We start from the raw sequence: 20,039 nt of genomic DNA on the forward strand, positions 1-20,039 counted from the left end.
TCGGCGGATCTTTCGCAGATCATCTTTGTCATTTTTTGTTTCAGTTTGTGGTGGATGGGTTCGGGCTATGCGGCTGCCTTCTCGACGGACATTCGAAAGCATTACGATGGTTATCTCTGCAGCATGGGTTTCCTACATTTGTAACATTAGTATCCAATATTGATAGCGATGTCTCACGATGTCAACGATAACGACCAATGTATCACGACCAATAATCTTTATTGACATTCTACAACTCGCATGGCCTGGAAAGAGGGTGACTGGGTGGCATTCAGGTCTTCTTTTTCTCTGCCATATCTCAAGGCAGGATGTCTTCTAGTCTTCCCCTTCCTCGTTTGCTCTTCTGCTCCCATGCTTCAGCATATTACCTCTCGATCTCATCATGAAACACAACTTTCGCCATCGAACCTGGAAAGAGGGTGGTCGGGTGGTCTCCAGGCTCCTTGGCTAGTCTATCTAAACGGATAGAAGGGTATGTAACTCATCCTCATGTGCCCTCTCTCTCTCCCTGTCTCTCTCTCTCTATCTTCCCACTTGTCCCGAGCAGAAGTCCAAGTACTGATTCTCAATGCAGATTCAAGATCTACTAGCTCCAATTTATGTAGCATGTGCACAATAATTACACGATCGTGCAAACAATTTCACGCCGGCATTCAAAAGGGCAGTTCTCATCCAGCCTCAAGTCTTGTCTCAAATCTTGCAGTATCGTTCAGCCACTACGGACTACGCCTCGAGCAATGCGGCGCCGTCGACTTTCTTTCCACAACTCATCTTCCGACCCGAGTGGCTGCAGCAAGCACCCGTATGGTTCAGCTTTTCCTGCCTGCTCCAATGCGCGCACATACACACACACACAGAGAGAGAGAGAGAGAGAGAGAGAGAGAGAAGCCCCCTTTTTTATATCTTGAAAGCCAGTGTTCGCCGCAAAATGTCAGTGAGGGTTAGTTGGCCCACTTGAAAGTTCGATAAAATGCCTGTCATTCAAAAGCAGGTAAATAAATGGCCAGAGTAGATAGATAGATCTAGTAAAGGACAACAGAAACAACACGGCACCAGCAAAAGTCCATGAATGAGCAAAGAAATGAGTAATAAATGCGTGACGTTCACTCCCTAGTTTCTGGTTTCAACTTCTTTTCAGATTCTGCCAAATTTTTTCTTCTATCCACTCACTATCTTGGTCACCCCTATAGAACTGTGTCTAACTTCCTTCGAAGCTGTCGTTCTGGCTACAACCCGCCAGTGCCCCCATCCAGCTCCCAGCTCCAATCTCCCTCCCTCTACCACCTTAGCAGAAAACTGGAAGTCCGACTGCGCTAGCATACATCAGCACCCTTTTATCTATCGTGTCTCCTCGCGAGAGGATTGGACGCCCGTTTGGTGATTGATATATGAAAGCCGCCATTGTAGGTGTTCTTCTCCCTACTCACATCTATTCGTCCACCCATCCCCTAAATGAAACGGAAGACCTCTGGTGACGAACCCGGAATTTGTTTTTCCTTACACCAAATTTTCGAGATCCACCATATGCCGAAAAAAACACTGAAAACACAAGGAGGGAAAAATTATATGTCTGCTTCGCTGTGCTGAAGGTTGCAAGTCGTCATCATCTGGAATATCATGTGCTGGATGCGGTTAATTTTGTGGAAGGAGCGTTAGACTTTTCATCGTGGTCATCGTAAAGCAATGGAGGACAGGTTGACAAGTATGGCTGCTGCTGATACCAGGCAAAGAGGCATAGCACGTGTTGGGTACAAGGGATCGCTCCCTGATTCGAGGTTTCTTTTCTTTTCGAGACCTTGCGGTCATGCCCTTCCCCTTTGTAGATCTCTGTCTCGATAACGCCAGCCATGATAACGGTAGACAAGTGGTTCTGTATAACCCGAAAAGAAATGTGTACAGTGGTGGCAAGGAAGGTTTGTGTACATGTGACAAGGATCGTAAGGGATTTGTACATATCAGTTGCGAAAGATGTCCGATAGGACTCTGAGGAGATTCCGCTTGTGTGGTGAGATGGGTGGACTCCCGATTTCTGCGCCCTTGTTCGAGTCGCCGAAAGTGCGCGGGGGGGCAACAGACATTGGCCCAACGATCTCGCCATCCCCGAGCTTGGGAAATTTGCCACTCTTGTCGTCAATGACAGGCACAGCCACTCTGGTAAGAGGTTTTTCGAGCACAGAGCTCGACGTGGTTGAGTCCTGCGTCTCTGAATCACCGCTGAGACGGGCCAGAAGCGGCGCGAGGGCGGTCCTCATAAGGTTATGTTGTCGCTTCCAGGTGTCGTCGATGGACGCCCACTTCTCCTCCGTCAGCTTGTAGACTTTGGACGTCGTTCCGTAATGCTCAGCCGTCCTCGTTATATGCTTAGCATAGTGTGTTCGGGCCTGATCCCAGTTCTTGCGAAACTCGGCATAAGAATCCAAATCCAGGGTCTCGGGTGTGTATGGCTCCGGGTGTATGGTGTAGTTGGCATGACCCAGCCGAACGGCCCAAGGATCAGAAGGGTCTTCGAGAAGTTGCAAGGGGGGGATATCGCCAAAAGAGCAATTGTTCACGGTGTTTGTCCGGGATCTCGTGTGCATGGAAACCATTGACGGTTTTGTCGACAAGGGAGGGGATGGCAGGGACGAAAACGGGGTATCCAAGGATGGCCGTGAGCTCACGACGGCGTGCGAAGGTGCAATGGCCGGTGATTGAAGGGGGGACTGGACAGGCTCTTCTCTTTTCAAGTACTCAGAAAACATGGGTGGTAAGAGAGGTGTGGTGGCTTGAACCGACTCCGCCAGGTCCTGTTCTGATCCTTTCTGTCCAATATCAATTGGTCTCACATCTGCGTCAATGGAAGCCTCATTCGTAGCCAGCACGGTCGAGGACGTCGACAGACTGCTTTCATGCTTGGAAACAGCACTCAGAGCTGGGCTGCAGATCTGCGAAGAGCTGAGAGACCCCGAACGAGAGGCAGAGGCGCTGATGTGCGTGACGATTGAGAGCTGAGGCCCAGCAGCCGATCTGTTCTTCCATCGTCGCGATAGTGACCCGAATTTGCTGCTAAAGCGGTGGCCCTGGGTCGAGGAGGGCTGTTCTGCCGATCTGCGACGCCCCGTGTGATATGGTGGAGAGGTGAATGCAGAGTCATTGGGTGCTGCCAGGATCCAGTCGGGCTGTACCGGGGAGGTGGGAGGCGACGAGTAGCCATAGTCACTGGAGAAAGCCTTGTCGTAGTCACTCCAGTCACATGTGCCGTCGTTGACCAACGTGTAACCGTCAAACTCGTCTCTTTCCTGAGGCTCCTCGGTGACATCTTCCAACCGCTTAGCCCCTCCAAACATGTCGAGAGACTCGCGGGGGACAGGAGAGGATGCAGCCGAGGAATTAGAGCCTCGGGGAGAATGGCCCTTGGAGAACATTGAGACCGTGGGTGAGGGCGTGTCGACAGAAGAGGTGGAAGATCGAGTGGCGGGGGGCAGCGTGTCGAAGGGATATAGAGTGGTGTGATCCATAGTGAGGTACAGATAGCAGGATTGCTAATTATTATTCTTAGATCGAGTGTTTGGGAACAAGAGTGAGAGGGAATCGAGGGGACTGAGACTGGTCTCGTTCACGTCACAGTCGGACAGCTGCGCGCATGATGGGCTGGTGAAGGTGGTCTGAAGTGAATTGGGGAGCGGGCGAGGTGTGTCTTGGGTGGTGAGGTCAACACCGACTGGCGAAGCTGGGGGTCAGCAGCTCAGGTCGGTTCGCAGCTTTTGGTTCGGTGGTGGTGTGGTGGCGGCGGTGGTGAATGCTAGGTCAGTCAACGGCGACTGCTTCAGGCCGGGCACAGATTGACTGGTCGAGGCTGAGGGAAGGACGCTCTGCCTGTCTGCAAATGTTCCATCAGTCGAGTGCCATGTGTACACACAGAGAGGAATCGAATGGAGTGAATAGGGCAGAGGGATGTTGAGAGGCGTGAATGGACAGAGGAAAAAGTTGTGTGCCGTGGCCCTGGGCTCGTTGGCTGTGGCACCGGTTGGGCTGACTCCATGCAGCGTCGCTTGTAGCCAATCCTTTGCTGCTCGCTTGGGCGGGGACCAGGGTTGCAGGGTCTGACCCTGCATGTCCTTGGCTGCCCTGTTACTTTCGGCCTGGGCTCTGAGACTTTTCCCACGCCCAACCGCAGCCACCAACTGGTCAACAAGCAACCGCCGGTGCACGCCCGCCCTGGGTTAAGGAGCCCCCGCGTCAACCCGTCAAGCCCGTCCACCAGCCACCAGAGGGCAACAAGTGCATGGGCTCGAATCACGGCCTCACCAGCAGCCAGAACCGGCGCCACCGACGACAGCAGGTGAGCAGACAGACTCTGGTCCCCTCCGCCACCCTACGAAGGCTTCGGATCTATCACTCACCCACACACTCAATTCACAGAGGCGCTTTGGTCTCTCTCCTCCGCTCTCCAATCGCACCTCTGTCCGTTCGCAAATAATGACCGAGAGAGGAGCCGTGGGTGGGAGAAATCAGGTGGGTGGCAGAGGACAGTTCGGATGGCTAGAGAGAAGACGGAAGCAGGTTGAGAAAGGAGCTGGTCTTGTGAGCATTTGCTGGGCTTCTGCTGCGACATGTCTGAGCTTTTTGTGTGAGCTGCAGCTGGTGGGTGTGCTCTGCACCCGGGGATGCGGCCTGCAAAGCCCAAAGGAAAGACATTGACGATGAGGTTTGTGGCTTGTCCGCCCCTGTTTGCGGTTGGCCCTCGTTGTTACTTGTCACGGCTGCTTTCTCTGCACTATAGATACGATGGGGAAGCTAAGAGAAGTGATAGCTCAGCGGCTTTGCAGGGACAACGACCGGGTTGTCGCATGCTTTGCCCTCTCCAGCAAGCAAGCAAGCAATTCTTGCGGGTGTGTCCCACAACCAGCACCAAAAAAAGTCAAGACACAGATTTTGAAGGTCCGGAGCCGCTGTTAATTGCAGGTGTCCAGCCCATGCTGTGAGATGGCGCTTGTGCCTTCACCCGCGCCGCTTTCATGCTTCCGCCCGTCCTGGAGGCTAGTTTGTTCTGCAAGGAACTGGGCAAGGCCGCACGGGAGATGCAGGAACGGTATCAGATATACTCAGGTGGACGAAACTGCCGGTACAGGAGCTAGGGTCATGTTCCCCATCACGCATTAACTCATTCTCCAGCTCGCAGAATTTGCATGCGACAAGACCCAATTCTCCATTGGCTCTTCTTCCTTTTGTTATCTTTTGTACGTTTGGCTTTCCCTGGGCTATATCCAACGTATGGGAGAGCAGAAATGCAGGTGGCTGGTCACCCCCCCCTTCTCTTCTCCAAGGTACTACGACCTCACTGCGCGGACCGGTAGCACCGCAGCTTCGCGAGGAAGCAGGATGAGGATTCGAGGCGAACGGGAGCTCCTCTCACGCCAAAACTGCGGCGCTACGTGCTGGGCGGCGAATCAGCTGCTGACTAGGATGTTCCAGCAAGTGGCCGACCTCGTGTTCTAGCTCACGCTTTACCATCGCTCCACCGTAATCGCCGCTATCACCATCTCTGTCCGCATGGCATCATTGCCCCTTGCAACAAGAATGGAGAATGTATCCGCCCAGGAACAATACCTACGGACTCAGGATCGATTTCCGGCATGCAGAAGATGCATCATTGGGATGCTGGCTCCAGTCTCTAGTCTCATGGGGAATGACTCTATTTATGTGCTCGCGAAACGAGACAAATACCGAGACGTGCTTCCAATTCCTTCTGAAAACTGCGTGCTGCTAAAATCCATCTGCAACCACAGCTGTAGCTTCGGAGGTATATCTCGAATCCCCTGCTTGAACGTTTCAGCCACAACGCCTTTGAAAACCCCCGAGATAGGGCCACGCTCTCCAACGTGCAAGGGTGCCGCAATGGTTGGGGAAAGCCGCAATCAATAGTCTAACGGAGGAAAACTCTATTCCATCCCCACAGCGCAAAGACCTCTGACCGGGGAGCGGCCGCTAAAGCAAACAATGACTTTTGGGAAGCATGGCGTCAATTGCTAGAAGCTTCCACAGGTCCGTATCGCAGTTCCTCTCCTTCTGTTTAGGGAAAGTCCGGTTGGATCTCTGGAGATCTTGTCGTCGTACCGCCGGTCGTCATACGATTCAATCAGAGCTGTGACAGCAATATTTGAGCGAATGTGTATCGTTTATTCGTCGCCGAAGGTGGTGAAAAGTCCACAAAGACCTGTGCCGAATAACAGTCACAATGGTGCATGAGTAATTGCACTGTGTCACCATTTAACATGCCGTCTGGGCCTCAAAGGCGTCAATAGTGGTACTCTGCCAATAAAATTGTCTCCTAGTGTCCCTCTTACCCGCCTACGCTTGATAGGCTGTTGATTGTCCTAAGAAATGCCATGGTAACTTTCACACATCAAGACTCATAAGCGCCATTCGACTGCCGTTCTCCAACAGCATCTTTTTTGAGGTGTGTTGGTGAACATCCGCTGTTGAGCATGGCTGGCTGCCGCTGCTCAGATGGGGATCCGATCAAGACGCTCTCTCATCTGCATAGCGATCGATTGTCACATGGAGAACGGTAGAAAGGCCTGTCTCCAGGTGACTTACTTCGCAGTCTACCTCATAGTTCGAGAAAGGCTTGACAGGAGATGTAGCATACTTTGGTTCTCCTGCACTCATAAGAGCGAGCCGGGAAGTGAGAGGTAGAGCCGCAAAGTTGAGATCATTATTACCTGCAATGTCCCATGCCGCGATTCATGTTCACTGATAACATAATTGGTACCTGGACCAGCTCCTGGGCAAGGCGACGTATATGTGCCATTGTAGACACCGATCAGTGGAGCTGTCGAAGTCGTGACCGAGCCGCAAAATCCGAGTCATCCTGCAATGCTTCAATTATGTTGAAAACTTCGACACCCAGTATCTTGACCAAAGCTTTTTCTGTTCCTCGGTGCCTTTGAACTACAAATCCCATCGTGTCAGTGAGAAGCAAGAACCTGGCTGAAGGAGTGGGAGGAGGTAGCACGAGCACAAGGATACAGAAGACCTACCTCAAAGTCGACCTTGTAGATATCTTCAAAACCCTCCTCGAGCCTAGGTTCCTGGAACCTTTGGGCGAAGGACCGAAATGCGATTCCAGGAAGTTGAGTCCGATTTTCAGGATTCATCTATTTATGAACATGGCGAAGCCGTCAGCCCCGTGTACTTCATGCAGATAGATAGTAGATAGACAGCTCCAAGCTCTAAAAAGTATCAAGGTTGACGCAAAGGACTGGCACACACCGTATTTGGATTCATTGCCCTCACAGCGTCGTTATGCTCTGCCAGGCGAGTCGAGGCAGTGAAGCGGACGCAGCGGATAGGGACATTAAATTCACGGGCGACTTTTATCCAGTACGCCCGGGTTTCAATGTCTGCGTTTGTGTTGTCTGTCATTCCAGCACGAGTGTCAGTAAGTACAAGGATGGCGCGATGCGGTGCCACTTCAAAAAGGAGGTTGACAAGGTGGAGGGACGAGGCGGGGAAGAGCGGAAGGGGGAGGGTTGGGCCAGATGGTAATCTGGCGTATGATGCAAGGAGTAGATGTTGTCACAAGATGATCGAGTCGTTGTGGTTACAACGGAATCTGGGGAAGTTCTGTGACTGGTGGTAGGACAGGAGTAACAAGAGATGTTGTGTAGAGTTGTACAGGAGTGACATCTGATGGAGACAGCCGTATGCACGCCATTTCTGCATGACATGTCATTTTGTCCCTGTCCAGCAAATGACGGGCGTGTCACCGTAGAGGAGGAAAGCAGGAAAGGAGGAAAGGTTGGGGGGGGGTTGAGCAAGAACGCCTCGAGCAACAAGAAAGCTGAACATACCAACCGCCACGGATAACCCTGCCCCCAAAAGCTCCTTCGCTTTCTTGATGCATTTGTCGCGCTGTACGGAAATAGCAATGTCTCAGCTTCAAACAACTTTTCCTCAGAGGAAGAGCACATATGGAGGGATGGCACGGCAGGATTTTGTGTGACCTCCATGCATGAAGCGCCCGCCACGTAAAAAATTATGGGACTCACCGTTTTAAGGATATCTTGGTTGACTCTCTCATAACCAAGGGGCTGGAGGACATCCCAGTAGAAAGTGCTTTTGCCAGCGCCTGGTGAGCCACAAAAAATGACCAACTCGTGGGGGCTGTTCTTGGTGAATGGTGCGGATACCGTGTGCTCTACTGCGCCGTTCACAGTAGAATCAGAAGGCTTTGCGAGTTCAAGATGCTTTGACGGGTCAAAGACATGCTCATACGGCTCAGTGGTCTCACCGAGGAAGAATTCTTCTGGGGTGTGAAACTGGATGCCGATGTTCGCCGCAAGATCCCTGATGGCAGTGAGCATACTATTTACCAATGCCATGAGTTTAGCGAGTACCTGTCAGACGTCGCATGATCCTTTCGTCTCTTGTCGGTCTTGTCCCTTCCGGCAGCGTCGCCCACGTAGAACGAGTTTGTCATGTCCACAGCCCCCTCGGCCTGCAGATCGTAATCTTCCAACATCTCCTCCCACATGCCCAATCGAGGCTTACGGTATCGGTCCTGGGCAGTCGCGGCATAAATACTGATTGGTAAGTCGAGCTGTCTCAGGATTGAAGTGGCCTGGCTTTTGAAGTTTGTAAGGCTAGCCATGTCCTTTTTAAGCGTCTTGGACTTGGAATTGTCCTTCAGGCTAATTGCTGATTGGTTGCTGAGGATGACGATGAGATAGCCATCATCATGAAGCGACTTCAATCGGCCAGGGACCGAGGGATCCCACCATTTCCAACTCACTGCAGATCTTGCCCATTTGTTTCCGGTATTTGGAGCCACGAGAGTGTCGTCCAGATCAAAAGCCGCAATCTTGACAGGCAGCGTGCGTGGCTGGGGCGGATTCTGGGGAGCATTGTACCGCCCAATGATGAGGCTGTGGTCAATGGTCCGCCATACGAGCTTCTCCGGTTCTTTTTGTGAGGCTGGCTTGAAGAAACTAGCCACGGCCTTACCTAGACACGGTCAGCAATTTCCTGAGGAAAAGACTCTCCCCGTCATACTGGTAGTAGCCGACTCGATCTTGCGTCTAATCAGTGGTGGAGAGACAGAGCCAGCCGGGGTAGGGGCCGATCGTTTCATGGTGTAGGACCGCCTCAAGATATCTCCGTCAAGGAGAGCGGTGCGGGAACAGGAAGCGGGACGACAACGGCGACTCAGAGGTGCCAGCCATGAATGAGGAGCCAGGTTCAGCGGAAAAAGAAGTCTTGACAAGTCTACTTGGGGTAATCACGTTCCTACCTACCTGGGCTTGGAATTAAAGGTGAGCGTCCCGAAAAGTCGACGCGGCATACGCGTTTGAAAAGACGTCATTTGTCTATTTGTTACACGTCACGTGGAAGTGACTGAGTCAGCAGCAGCCAGGCGTGCAAGGCTGCCACAAGCATGTTGCTCTCTAATTACTCTATGACTTCAAGCTCTACGTGAAGTGATAGGCAGCCGCGTATCCAGTGCCAATCTATCGCCCGGCGACAAATCGACTGCCTGCCTCAACGCTTCCTTGATAGCCAATAATTGCCGCGTTGCTCGCTCCTTAAGCTCTGGGTTATTCCCATCAACTACATCGATGGATGCCTGGAGGATATAGCCACCAGAGCCATCCACATCGGGTAGATGGTCAAGCTTGGATAAGAATGATTCGTCTGAAATAGCTTGGTCTGCAGCGATTTGGGGCAGTCGTAGCACCTTGTGGAGGAAAAGAGTTGTATCATGGTCATAGAACCGTGACCCAACGACGATGTAGCGCGAGACGTAGCTGTCACTTCGTTAGCCCAGAGTCCTTCCCACTAAGAGAAAGGACAGAGAGGTCATACTCATAGCCAAAATGATCGAGAAACTGGACAAAGTTGCCGTCCTCCATCGGCGTCCGGGAGATCAGTCTTGAGCTGACTGCCTGCTTGCCTGCGTCTGGAGTGTCCTTAAATTCAAAGGACCACTTCACACTGGACTTTTCCGCCCCTTGGCCACCGTTGACATCTGTCATGGTCACGTCACCATTCTCTGAGACTCCAGCCCGTGTCCCTGGCGACACCTCCCCAACCAGTTGGACATAGTACAAGCCAGCATTGAGCATGTTCTTAACACGCTGGATGTTGTCCTGCTGTGACTGACTGGCGAGATGCGACGCACCAATAGACTGGACAAGATCGACTCCAGGAGGCTGGCGGGCCTTGAAGACCAGGTGGATCTCTTTGGCATCTTGGGGTTGCATACGTGCAAATCCGGCTAGTTGCTGGAGCATTCGATGGTGGTCATCCTTTCGCACTTGGCCGTAGAGGGCGAACTCGTGCATGGCGGCCGGGGTTTCACGACTTTCTGATATCCGAGGTATTCAGGGAGTTGATTACTTGGTGGGGAATAGTTTTTGTGATTCGATCTGCCGGTATGTCGTGCTGGGGGGGAGACGTGTCTCATTTGTGGCAATCGGAGTCTGTCAGGAGACACATCATCTGAGTACGGGTGGTTGAGTTACTGTTGCTGGGGGATGAGCGGACATGTTCTCGAGTGGCTGCACAGAGCGTGGGACTTGGCGACGGGTCAAGGTGAGCACCTCTCTCGCCAAAGATCAAGATCAAGGAGTGACATCCAACGGCACGAGTCAGTCGATCACCAGTCGAATTGAGACACTCAGGACTGCAATGGCCGGACCAGAAGTCTGAACAATGAACAAGTTCCCGAACCGGCAAAATGATGGCTAATTAGCGAGAGGGCGAAGCCTCCGTTGGTGCCGTCACGCCTTTCTCCGAACAGAAACATTTTCGAGCTTCGCAAGCTCCCGAGCTGGCGCTGCCCTCGAAATTATCGACGACCAAGCACGCAATCCTCTTGTTCGACAAGGTGTACACCGTCTCGACCTATCCACCCTCCAGTATATAGATCGTCCCTGTATCCCGGTACCCTCCCACTCGCAAAAGGGCTAGCCCACGTCTTTCCTTCTTTGCTATTTGCGTTTGTCCGAGCTCGGGCGCGCGAAGGGCCGCATGCAAAAGAAATTCCAGCCCGGATCTGAGGAAGGATAAGAAAGTGTCCAGTCCAGCTCTCCACGGGGAAAACAGAGCGACTCTGCTATTTATCTATAGCTCTCAAACACCTCCTTGACCAGCAGAGTCTGACAACCCGAGCTCAACAACCCACAATGCGCCCCTCCCTGGTCCTCCGCGCTACACACCAGCGCACCCCCCTCATAAAATTCATTGGAAAACGCACACCACCCAGTACGTACCTCTCTCCCAGATAACAACTTCGTGTTACTGACACACCCCTCCCTGCAGAATCGGTGGACCATACTCCTCACGCTCACCCCGCCTCGCCCACGCACAGCCTCCCAGAGAGCTTCGCTACCTATCGCTCCAAAGCCCAGCAACACGGTCCCCTACGCGGTGGCGGCGGCAATGGTGGTGTACCTTCCTCGTCGTTCTCTGCCGCAGCTTCGTCGGGCTCCTCGATGTCGTACGGTGCCATTGGCGGCACGCCCGGACGAGCACTAGGACCAATCAAGCCCAAGCAGGGAGAATTCTTTGACAGAGATGAGCTGCCCGCCCGATTCCGACGGAAGTCCTGGTCGGAAGAGGAGATCGAGGCGGTGAGTAGTGGCGGAGCTAGCATGTTTGGTTGAACGTGGAGGGCAGGCAGGCAGGAGGTTCGAGCACAACGGCGACTTTGGGATTCTTGAGCGATGAATTTGGGAGATTTTTGCTATTCAAAAAAAGGACCCCTGTGTACAGAAACTGTGGAAATTCGATTCTGTGGACAACGACTTGTCTTCATTCGCCCTTTTCGGTTTCTTGAGGCTGTGGAGCTTATGGTGGCAGAGCCATGATCCCCTGCTTGGGCCATCTTTTGAGGAAGGGCTGGAGACACGACCCGACACGACACACGGCGTCGAGGCCGCGCCTCACCGACGACAAGATATTGATGAAAAGGCAGAACAACCCCAAGCGCAAAAGGACCATCATCCGACAGTACTCAATGACCGTCTAGACGTTTACGTATAGCACGGATGAATAGATGGCCCTGGAACGGGCAGCAAACATCACCAGCGCGAGGCTGTACATAAATAACCTCAACACTTCCTCAACCTTTCCCAAGCCAATAACATTTAACATCTGTTGCATCACCTTCCTACCTCAATTCCACGAGCCAAACCCTTATGAATACAGTCCGGAAATGACGACTTGGGGACGACGGAACGGGAGGGGAGGTCGTGACAGCGATGAAGGAATGGTCGTAGTCCATCAATTCGGACGTAATTGGTGGTAGTGGTAGGCCCGTCGCCATTTTGTACTCCGTGTCGACCGCTGCATAAAAGTATAATACGTTCGTACATTCCATCCACTCATCTATCTCGTTTGTCATATACATCTATGTGTGTCTTCGTGCGCCTCGAATGCTCACACCCGTCCATCATCTCGTACCACCATCCTGGGCCATGTATACCCCATTGTATAGAAAGGCGGACAATGCCTGGAAAAAAGTATGTAGTACATAGTATACGTTGTGAAATCTTGTGTCAAACCGCCTAGGACGATCCTGCATCCTTTTATCGTGCCCTGCACGTCATGTATTCATCACATTGTCCTGTGTGCCTTGCCCTGTGTTCCGGATCTAGCCTTTCAAAGTAGAAGTCAAAGGAAAAACCACAAGTGTTGAGGAAAGAGCAAATGGAATATAAAAAGACAGGGGCAGAAAAGAATAAACAAACTGCACTTTCAGCTCTCAATGCATCGCCTCAATCGTCCCCAGAGCTCTTTCATTCCGGTCCTCATCCTCGGCCTCTTCTCCTCCCTTTCCTGATGGATGTCGGCTCGGACAGAAAGAGGTGCAGGTCGATTGACATTCCAAGCCCAGAACAGCGGTTGCGTCGCATCCTCCCGTTTGGCACGGGACAGTCGATTTATGCTTACATTTGTACTTGCTATGCGAGGGAGCGCGGTGAGAGAAGCTTCTGAACGACGAAACTGCCTGTTCCAGGAGCTGGTGCGATCGGCTCGGTAACGCGAGATGTCTGGTGGTGGGAGAGCTGCGTCTGGGTCATCTCTTTCGTCCCCCGCGGTGACTTGCTGATGTGCATAGTCCCGGACGTCGCTGGAGATTTCATGGTCATTAGAGAAAAGAGAAACGATATCGTCCATATCGCCGCTGTGTCCTATCTGGCTGGGCAAACTTTGGTACTGCCTGCCGAGGTTCGGAGACTGCTCATGCCAGGTATTCGATGGTTTGGATTTGAGTCTCGATTCGAGTCTCGATTCAGCTTCAACATCTGTTGTCATTAAGTCCAGAAGACATGCCCTCGAGGCAGCTAGTTCTGAAACAGGGACAGTGGGGAATATCCAATCGTCGCCGTCGTCTCGTTGATGGCGTTCCATCGTACTGGCAGGCGCTGCGTCCCTGGCCTGTGGTGGACCACTTGCCATCTTGGGAAATCGCGGGAATGATACCTGTTTCCGTATTGTTTCCGGTCCGGCTTTCCGGTTCTGTGGGGTGTTAGATCCCAATTGCGAGGCAGATCTCGAAGTTGTCTGTCCATGAATGTCCGTTGTTTGATCACCGGACCGAAAAAGCGAAGGGACGCCAAATTCAGGTATATTTGCTGGCCTCGACGCCTGATGAACCAATCCTGATGATGACCAGACCATCCTCCTCCCTGACATCTCGGGAGACATTGACGACGTAGCAGGAGACGGGATAGGAGTGGGTATCTTCATCCTCATTTCCTCTTCGGATTTCAGTGTAGACTTTAATTTGAGGTGCCCCGACGATGCTAAACTTTTCGCGCCCGGTTGCGGCTGGGATTGGGTTTCCGGCACAACTGAACAAGAAGTAATGTTCGAGAATGTATGCTGATGGCGGCTAACGCTCCCCGCGGACGTTGGCTCTGATCTCGCTGAGTTAGGTAACCATCGTGGCTCCTCTCCTCCCCCTCCAGACTGTGGAGGCCTGAGTGGTGTTGACGGCTTGCCGTTGGAGTCGTGCTGAGGAGGATACACGTTAACCGAGTCGTCGTGCCTTTGAAAGGAGGCGTTCTTCATAGCATTATTGATGTTGGCTTTCCCTTTGTCGTTGCCATCCATGAATTTGGAGAGGTCAGCTTCGGTAGGCTCGAACTCTGGATGGCTGGGCAGGGTGGCCCTAGATCTCAGGCTCGCGTTGCTGACTTTGGCACGAGCTTCGGATTTTGGCAATTGCAAGGTAACTTGTGGAAAGTTTTGGGCTTCGTCGTAGCGGTCGTCTTTCATTTGATTGTTCAATCCCACGTCTAGCAGCAACCACGATAGACTGCGGGATTCTAGAACTGGACTGCGTGAGACTGAATGCCTTATGGGTTCATCAGTCTGTCTTCTGTGGAGGGCAGCGCGTTTCGGTAGAGCCGTGGTCTCAAAAGGATTGCTACCCATGCTGACAGGCCGTCTTTGGACTTGTGGTTCAGCCAAACCAGCTTTCCATGTCGGGACCTTTTCCAACCTGTTCCGGCTCCCCTGCCTTGTTCCAAAAGCAACGCCCCCATGGAGGCCGTGGAGGTCGTCTGCTCGATTTAAGATTGTCGAATCTGGAACTTCAATTTCTGAGATCAAGGTATATGTAGATGGCGATTTCCCTATTGATGTGTGAGGAGTGTGTCCACGGGATTTATTACTGATTTCGTCATCCGACATATCAATGAAGCTCGTATTGGCTCGGCTGAGTGGCGGCCGACGAGGCTTTTGAGGCTTCGAAATTTGATCTGCAGCATCAAGCACGGGCACGTGATGTCTAGTATCGCTGTATTGGACAATTTTTCGAGGAATGGGATGTCTCCTGGAATGAACAGCGTCCCCAATTTCCGGAGTCCGAGGCAAGACGTTGGAGTCCCGTGCGGAAAGAAGAGGCACGGCATCATCGTGCTGTCGAGCTCGTGGTTGTCGATGTAGTGGTTGATCATCCGCATCTGGAGGTTGGACTGCAACTCTGGAACCTCTACCAGACTCGTACTTCCGTGCGGCAACCGGCGATAGTAGTTTCTTGTCACGTTTCAAGATACCCTTATTGGTATGAGCTATCGCTTCTGTCTTTACTCCAGATAGGTCGCACTGAAGGGCAAGCCCCCATCTTTCGTCAAAGGGTGAGGTTAGGCGGGAACCAGTTGGCAGTTCGGCGTTGGATGGGTCAGAGTTGCGGAGCCAGAAGTCCTCAGTTCGAACGCCATTCACAGTCCCCTCAGTCTCCGAGTCCAAGATTATCTTTCGTTCACTGGTATGTGGACGAGTGCCGTCAGCCGTTCCTTTGACCCTGATATTGTTGGAAACTTCGTCCTGTGGACACCGTTGTGAAGTCGGTGTACCACCAGGACGGCTATTTCGTTGTCCTTTCGACAACCTTCGTCCTGGGAACCTCGGCTGCCATGTTGAGGATCGGGCTTGATACGAAGATCCAGAAGAAGCCCTGGCACCAGGATAGTCGCTGAAAATAGGTTCATGAGGTGGTGGTTTACCAGGGAGAATCCGTGGAGCCCTAAACGCCTTCTGGTTTTCCGGTTTCTCATCGTTCGGCAGGCTGATGATGCCCCGCCTGGAGTAATTAGCCAGGACGACGCTGTGCGAGTATTTACTCGGCATTGATGTTGTCTAAAGACATGACACACGACAAGTACTCTTGAGTTGATAAAAGAGAAAAGGGTCTGTGCAAAGAGATAGAAGAAAGAATAGGGTTACCTTGTGAGGAGCGGTCATCAGTGGGACCAGCAAACTTCGGCTGAATCCGTGTTTAGGTTGACAGCTCCCTTTCCCGGCGTTTACGACAAACTTTTGTAGTCGTGGCGGGGAAACAAGCATGAAGGAGCAGCAAAGGTAGATACAAAGACGAGACTGCACCGCAGAAATATAAGAGCGAGGGGTAATACTCGCACATCTGGCGACTGAGCAGATGGAAAAACTCCTGACAATGGTCAACCCCGGAGGCGCTCAGTGAAATCGATCATGAGGAGGCGAGGAACAGGAACACTTCGCAAGCAGCAAGTGGAGGTTCCGGGAACGGATGCCAGATGATCGAGTCTACCGATTCCTTGTGGAAACGAACCCCAGCGCCTCGTGCTCATTGACATCAAAATTGAAGCACCAGCAACTGAGAGGCAGGGGGCTTTTTGCGCGGGACAGGGGTCCCAGTTGGATAGATAGATCTCTTGTGGCGGAGGGGGCGCTTTTGGCTATCCTCGTAGGCGAGACATGGCGCATTATCGATTGGTCCAGGAACGAGGAGGATGGATAGATGAACAAGTGAGTTGCCTCATCGAACTCTATCCTCCGGCGCGCTGGCCCCTTTTTGCAGATGGCTACCAGGAGGAGTTGCTGATTGGGCTGAACCAGGTCGTGATCACTCCTTGCGATGCCGTGTTTCATGTCTTGATTTCGTAACCCTGTGAGCCACAAAGTACCCGAGGCGTACTTGGCTGTGCCGCTGAGGGGCGTAATCGTCATCGCTCGTCATCATCCTTGCTCTTTGGCTTAGGCTGGTTTTTGATACGAGGTCAATTGGTGTCACCCATGCGGCTGGATTTAGTGATGAAGAGGAGGTGGGAGGATGGACAAAGCCAGGTAGTGGAACACATGAACGCGCAGTCGGTCGGTGGAGGGCTGTGTTTGTGGGAGCCTCTGCTGGCTGGCCTGACGAGGGTGCCTTTTCATGTGCTGATGCCTTGGTGCACGATGACGGGGTGCTGATGATGGAGTTTACTTATGGTGGAAGCCGGTGATGGCGGACATCCAACGAAGAGGTCCAAGTGATGGTCGATCAGGACGAGAGGAGCAACCAGCACTGGGAGGGAGGACAGCCAGCTCCCGACCACTGCCGGCACATTCATCATCCATTCACCACCCTCACCCAGCTTTCAAGCATGATGTTCGGGCAGCATCGGCCTGTTCGATCTCCATCTGGGTAAGTCATGTCCGTGTGTTTGAGGTGGCTCTCATCCATTCGAAAGAGGATGCGGTTTGGCACTGCCGTGTCCCCCCAGCAGATCATTCTCACCCATATTGCTTGTTGACCGATTGATGGCCCAGCCATTCCTCATTGTACCATAGTCAAGACACAGTGGGTTTCTTTGGGAATGGAAGAGCATTCAATGGACTTGGACACAATCGAGTAAAAGTTGGTTAGGATCAGGAGCAATCGACATTTCAGGGGAGCTCACGACACATTTTTCATTTTCGCGAACAGTACTTCGACTCGAGGTACTCCCTCACTACTCCTGATTATCCCATATCATCAGCATCCACTAAGCCATATCACCAAACATCGTCCCCACTACTTGTTGTGTACATCGAGAAATACCCAATTCTGTCCTGCTCCGCTCCCAGACTGGCGGACTCCACTCATCTCATATCCCTGACCCAGGTATTTCCTCTGATATCGTGCTCTACTCCCCCCAGCATCAATAATTCTTATATGAAGAGACGATCCGGCCTCTTGACCGGACCAGGCCAAAGAACTGCCCAGATGAAAGAAGAAAGTGCTGAACCCGTTCGCATATTTCCAGTCAAAGTCAATCATCCGACGCCATCATGCCAAATCATATCTCGTAGTCGCATTGCGAACTCCATTACCATCCCACGATCCGAAATGCTGCCGGCTTTTGTCCCCGGTTGGCACACGCCCATTCGCTATTCCATTCGTAATCCCGTTGCAGAAAAGCCACATTATCACCTAATCAGGCAGAAAGCCTTCAACGAAGAGATCATTGTGCTTCGAGAAGCCCCAAAGGACTCCTCTAGTGCATGTCAGTCGTGCTCGTTGCTGCCATTCTTCCTCTTGCCGCCGCTGAAGATCTTCATCGCCTTCTTCCAGCCGCCACTTTCGCTTCGATGCGATTTGACGCTTGCCAATCCGCTCATACTCCCATGACTTATGGTCCCACCCAGCTCGCTCGTTGGCGGCGTTGTCGGTGGGGTTATAACTGATTCAGCTTCTAGAAGATCACCCACAGGAGGGCTATCCGGACCTCCGCTGCTGTCAGTCAATGCACTTTCTGAGACCGCAGACGAGTGTGACACGTGTGTCGACAAGCGTGCCCCACTCTGCCGACCTAATGCCGAGGACAACGACGAGGACTGTGTCGGCCGATGCTGTTGCAGAGGAGACCGAGAAGCTTCAAATGACACTGCTGATGTATGTGGAGGAGATCGCCGCCGGCGGGAAGGCATCCGGCGATGCAACCCTCGCTCGTCGTATGTCAGCCGTGAGGGCTCCAGTTCAGCCATGTCCGCGAATTCCGACATAGGCGTATATGTTTGGGCGTGGGAAACTTGTTTGAGGCTGTTGCAAAAGGGAATGAAGATCGAATCCGACATCAAGTCGTACATGCGTTTGATGGCAGGATCCAGATAGTCAGGCCGAGGCGGTCTGAAATCATAGGATCGTTCAATTAAATCGTCTCGTTCCTCTGCCGGCAGATTGATCTCCCGCGGAGCACCTGGCTTGACATAGATTTCGAGAATCCGTGTCCAGTCCTGTATCAATTCCCATCCTTCCTGCGTCTCTACTGTGAGAGGCATGCCTCCCATGCTGGCTGATGCTTCGTCATATTTGTCCGAATATCTCTTGGCCTCTGTCGTGAATTCGAGCGTTTCCAGACAGTGTTGCTGAGAGAGGAATGCTGTGTACGCGGCGAGGGTGTAAGGCGAGGGTGCCTTATTGTTGAGCACATCGTCCAAGGTCGGTCTTCCTCCTGGCGACAGGGCCCCTTCTTTCCGAGCTGCCACACTGATGGGCCTTGCCCGAGGCAACTCTTCCTCGGACATGGTGAAGTCTTCAGGAATGTCTACCAACGGATAAACCAAAGGTTCCAGACGAGGTGAAGGTTCGGGTGTATATGGCCAAGCTATTGAGATCGATTTCTTCTTAACCATTGCGCTGGACTTCGCCCTAACTTGCCCGCTGCTTGACTGAAGATACCTAGACTGAAGTGTTATGTCACACGCCCGGTGCCCAATCTTTGCCAGGAGAGTTGTACTCTGTTGCAGGAAATGCTTGCGGCGGCTTGGACTCGGGATTTCGGTTTGAGACTTTCCTGGGATAGAATCGGTGTATTCAGGTTTCGGTGCGCCAGTAGCTTGTCCACGGCAATGGGGGCAAAAGGTATGGTCGTGAGTAGTACAGGGACGCTGCGAGATAGAAGGCTGTTCCGCTGTGTATATCCGAGACTCTTCCCGCCACCGAGCTTCGCTTCGTGTCACAGAAGAAGGCCGTGTAACCACGACAGGGGTTCCGCAGAAAGGTCTCGACTGGTGAAGCGCCGAATGTCGGACTGGAACGTGGCCTTTGATGCGATAACAAGTGTTGGATTTGGCTGGTTGAACCGGCTTTTGTGGGTGCCAACGTGGCGGAAGGGTGTGCGTTGTGTGCTCGGTCGGTGTTCGTTTTGGAGAGACGTCAACGGGGCGATCAGAGCGTCCAATTGAAGTGAAGGCCGGCGAGATGCAAACAGGCGGCGGACGGAGACGGTGAGGGTGCAATTAGTCGTGCCGGTAAGACAATATTTCAACAATCTCAAGATCCTAAAGAGCGACAGGAGAAGGGCAAACAGCGCAGCCGCAATGCCAATTCAGCCCAAACATCTGATTTCCAAGATGCGTTTTGGAATGTTCCAAAGGGAAGCTGAAGAAGAAAATGGCGCCTGTGCGAGTGATTGGCAGCGTTGTCTGAATCTTTTGCCTCTGGGCTTAGTGAGATCAAGGCCCGGGCACAGTCATAGTGACGGGGCGGTGGAATGAGGACAATGGTAAGAAGGTAACAGTGTGGTGGATGATAGATGTGGATGCCCAGGATGCTGGGTGACAGAAGGAATCCGGAAAGTGGAGAGGCCAGAAGATGTTCTGTGGAAGGTTTAGCTAAGAGTCATACTCTGTTGTCGCGGAGTGTCGAGGTTTTTCGCACAGCGCAGGCGGAGGCGAGACGATGGGTGGATTAGATGAGGAACAGAGTCAATACCCGGAAGATTCTGGGTCGGCTGGTTTCAATCGACGTGGTATGGGGGGTT

General features: G+C 52.5%; 6 protein-coding genes across 6 annotated transcripts; 1 reads left to right on the top strand and 5 right to left on the bottom strand.

The window, feature by feature from the left end:
• Positions 1–1,955: 1,955 nt before the first annotated feature.
• On the bottom strand, positions 1,956–3,497 carry AYL99_05963 (hypothetical protein; the record flags this gene model as incomplete). Its single annotated transcript, XM_018837475.1, has 1 exon — positions 1,956–3,497. One exon carries the CDS (start codon positions 3,495–3,497, stop codon positions 1,956–1,958), a length of 1,542 nt encoding a protein of 513 aa, XP_018694328.1.
• Positions 3,498–6,867: 3,370 nt separating this feature from the next.
• Positions 6,868–9,115, bottom strand: AYL99_05964 (polynucleotide kinase 3'-phosphatase; the record flags this gene model as incomplete). Its single annotated transcript, XM_018837476.1, has 5 exons — positions 6,868–6,933; positions 7,023–7,139; positions 8,034–8,331; positions 8,382–8,988; positions 9,037–9,115. 5 exons carry the CDS (start codon positions 9,113–9,115, stop codon positions 6,868–6,870), a joined length of 1,167 nt encoding a protein of 388 aa, XP_018694329.1.
• A 330-nt stretch (positions 9,116–9,445) lies between these two features.
• AYL99_05965 (hypothetical protein) lies at positions 9,446–10,325 on the bottom strand (the record flags this gene model as incomplete). The annotated part of the gene is made up of 2 exons (XM_018837477.1): positions 9,446–9,788; positions 9,847–10,325. The coding sequence occupies 2 exons, from the start codon at positions 10,323–10,325 to the stop codon at positions 9,446–9,448; spliced, it is 822 nt and encodes a 273-aa protein (XP_018694330.1).
• Positions 10,326–11,168: 843 nt separating this feature from the next.
• Positions 11,169–12,027, top strand: AYL99_05966 (hypothetical protein; the record flags this gene model as incomplete). Its single annotated transcript, XM_018837478.1, has 3 exons — positions 11,169–11,247; positions 11,305–11,615; positions 11,758–12,027. 3 exons carry the CDS (start codon positions 11,169–11,171, stop codon positions 12,025–12,027), a joined length of 660 nt encoding a protein of 219 aa, XP_018694331.1.
• Positions 12,028–12,741: 714 nt separating this feature from the next.
• AYL99_05967 (hypothetical protein) lies at positions 12,742–15,624 on the bottom strand (the record flags this gene model as incomplete). The annotated part of the gene is made up of 1 exon (XM_018837479.1): positions 12,742–15,624. The coding sequence occupies one exon, from the start codon at positions 15,622–15,624 to the stop codon at positions 12,742–12,744; it is 2,883 nt and encodes a 960-aa protein (XP_018694332.1).
• A 2,157-nt stretch (positions 15,625–17,781) lies between these two features.
• On the bottom strand, positions 17,782–18,801 carry AYL99_05968 (hypothetical protein; the record flags this gene model as incomplete). The annotated part of the gene is made up of 1 exon (XM_018837480.1): positions 17,782–18,801. The coding sequence occupies one exon, from the start codon at positions 18,799–18,801 to the stop codon at positions 17,782–17,784; it is 1,020 nt and encodes a 339-aa protein (XP_018694333.1).
• Positions 18,802–20,039: the final 1,238 nt, after the last annotated feature.

This window comes from Fonsecaea erecta, assembly GCF_001651985.1.
Source record: "Fonsecaea erecta strain CBS 125763 chromosome Unknown Scaff4, whole genome shotgun sequence".
NCBI lineage: Eukaryota > Fungi > Ascomycota > Eurotiomycetes > Chaetothyriales > Herpotrichiellaceae > Fonsecaea > Fonsecaea erecta.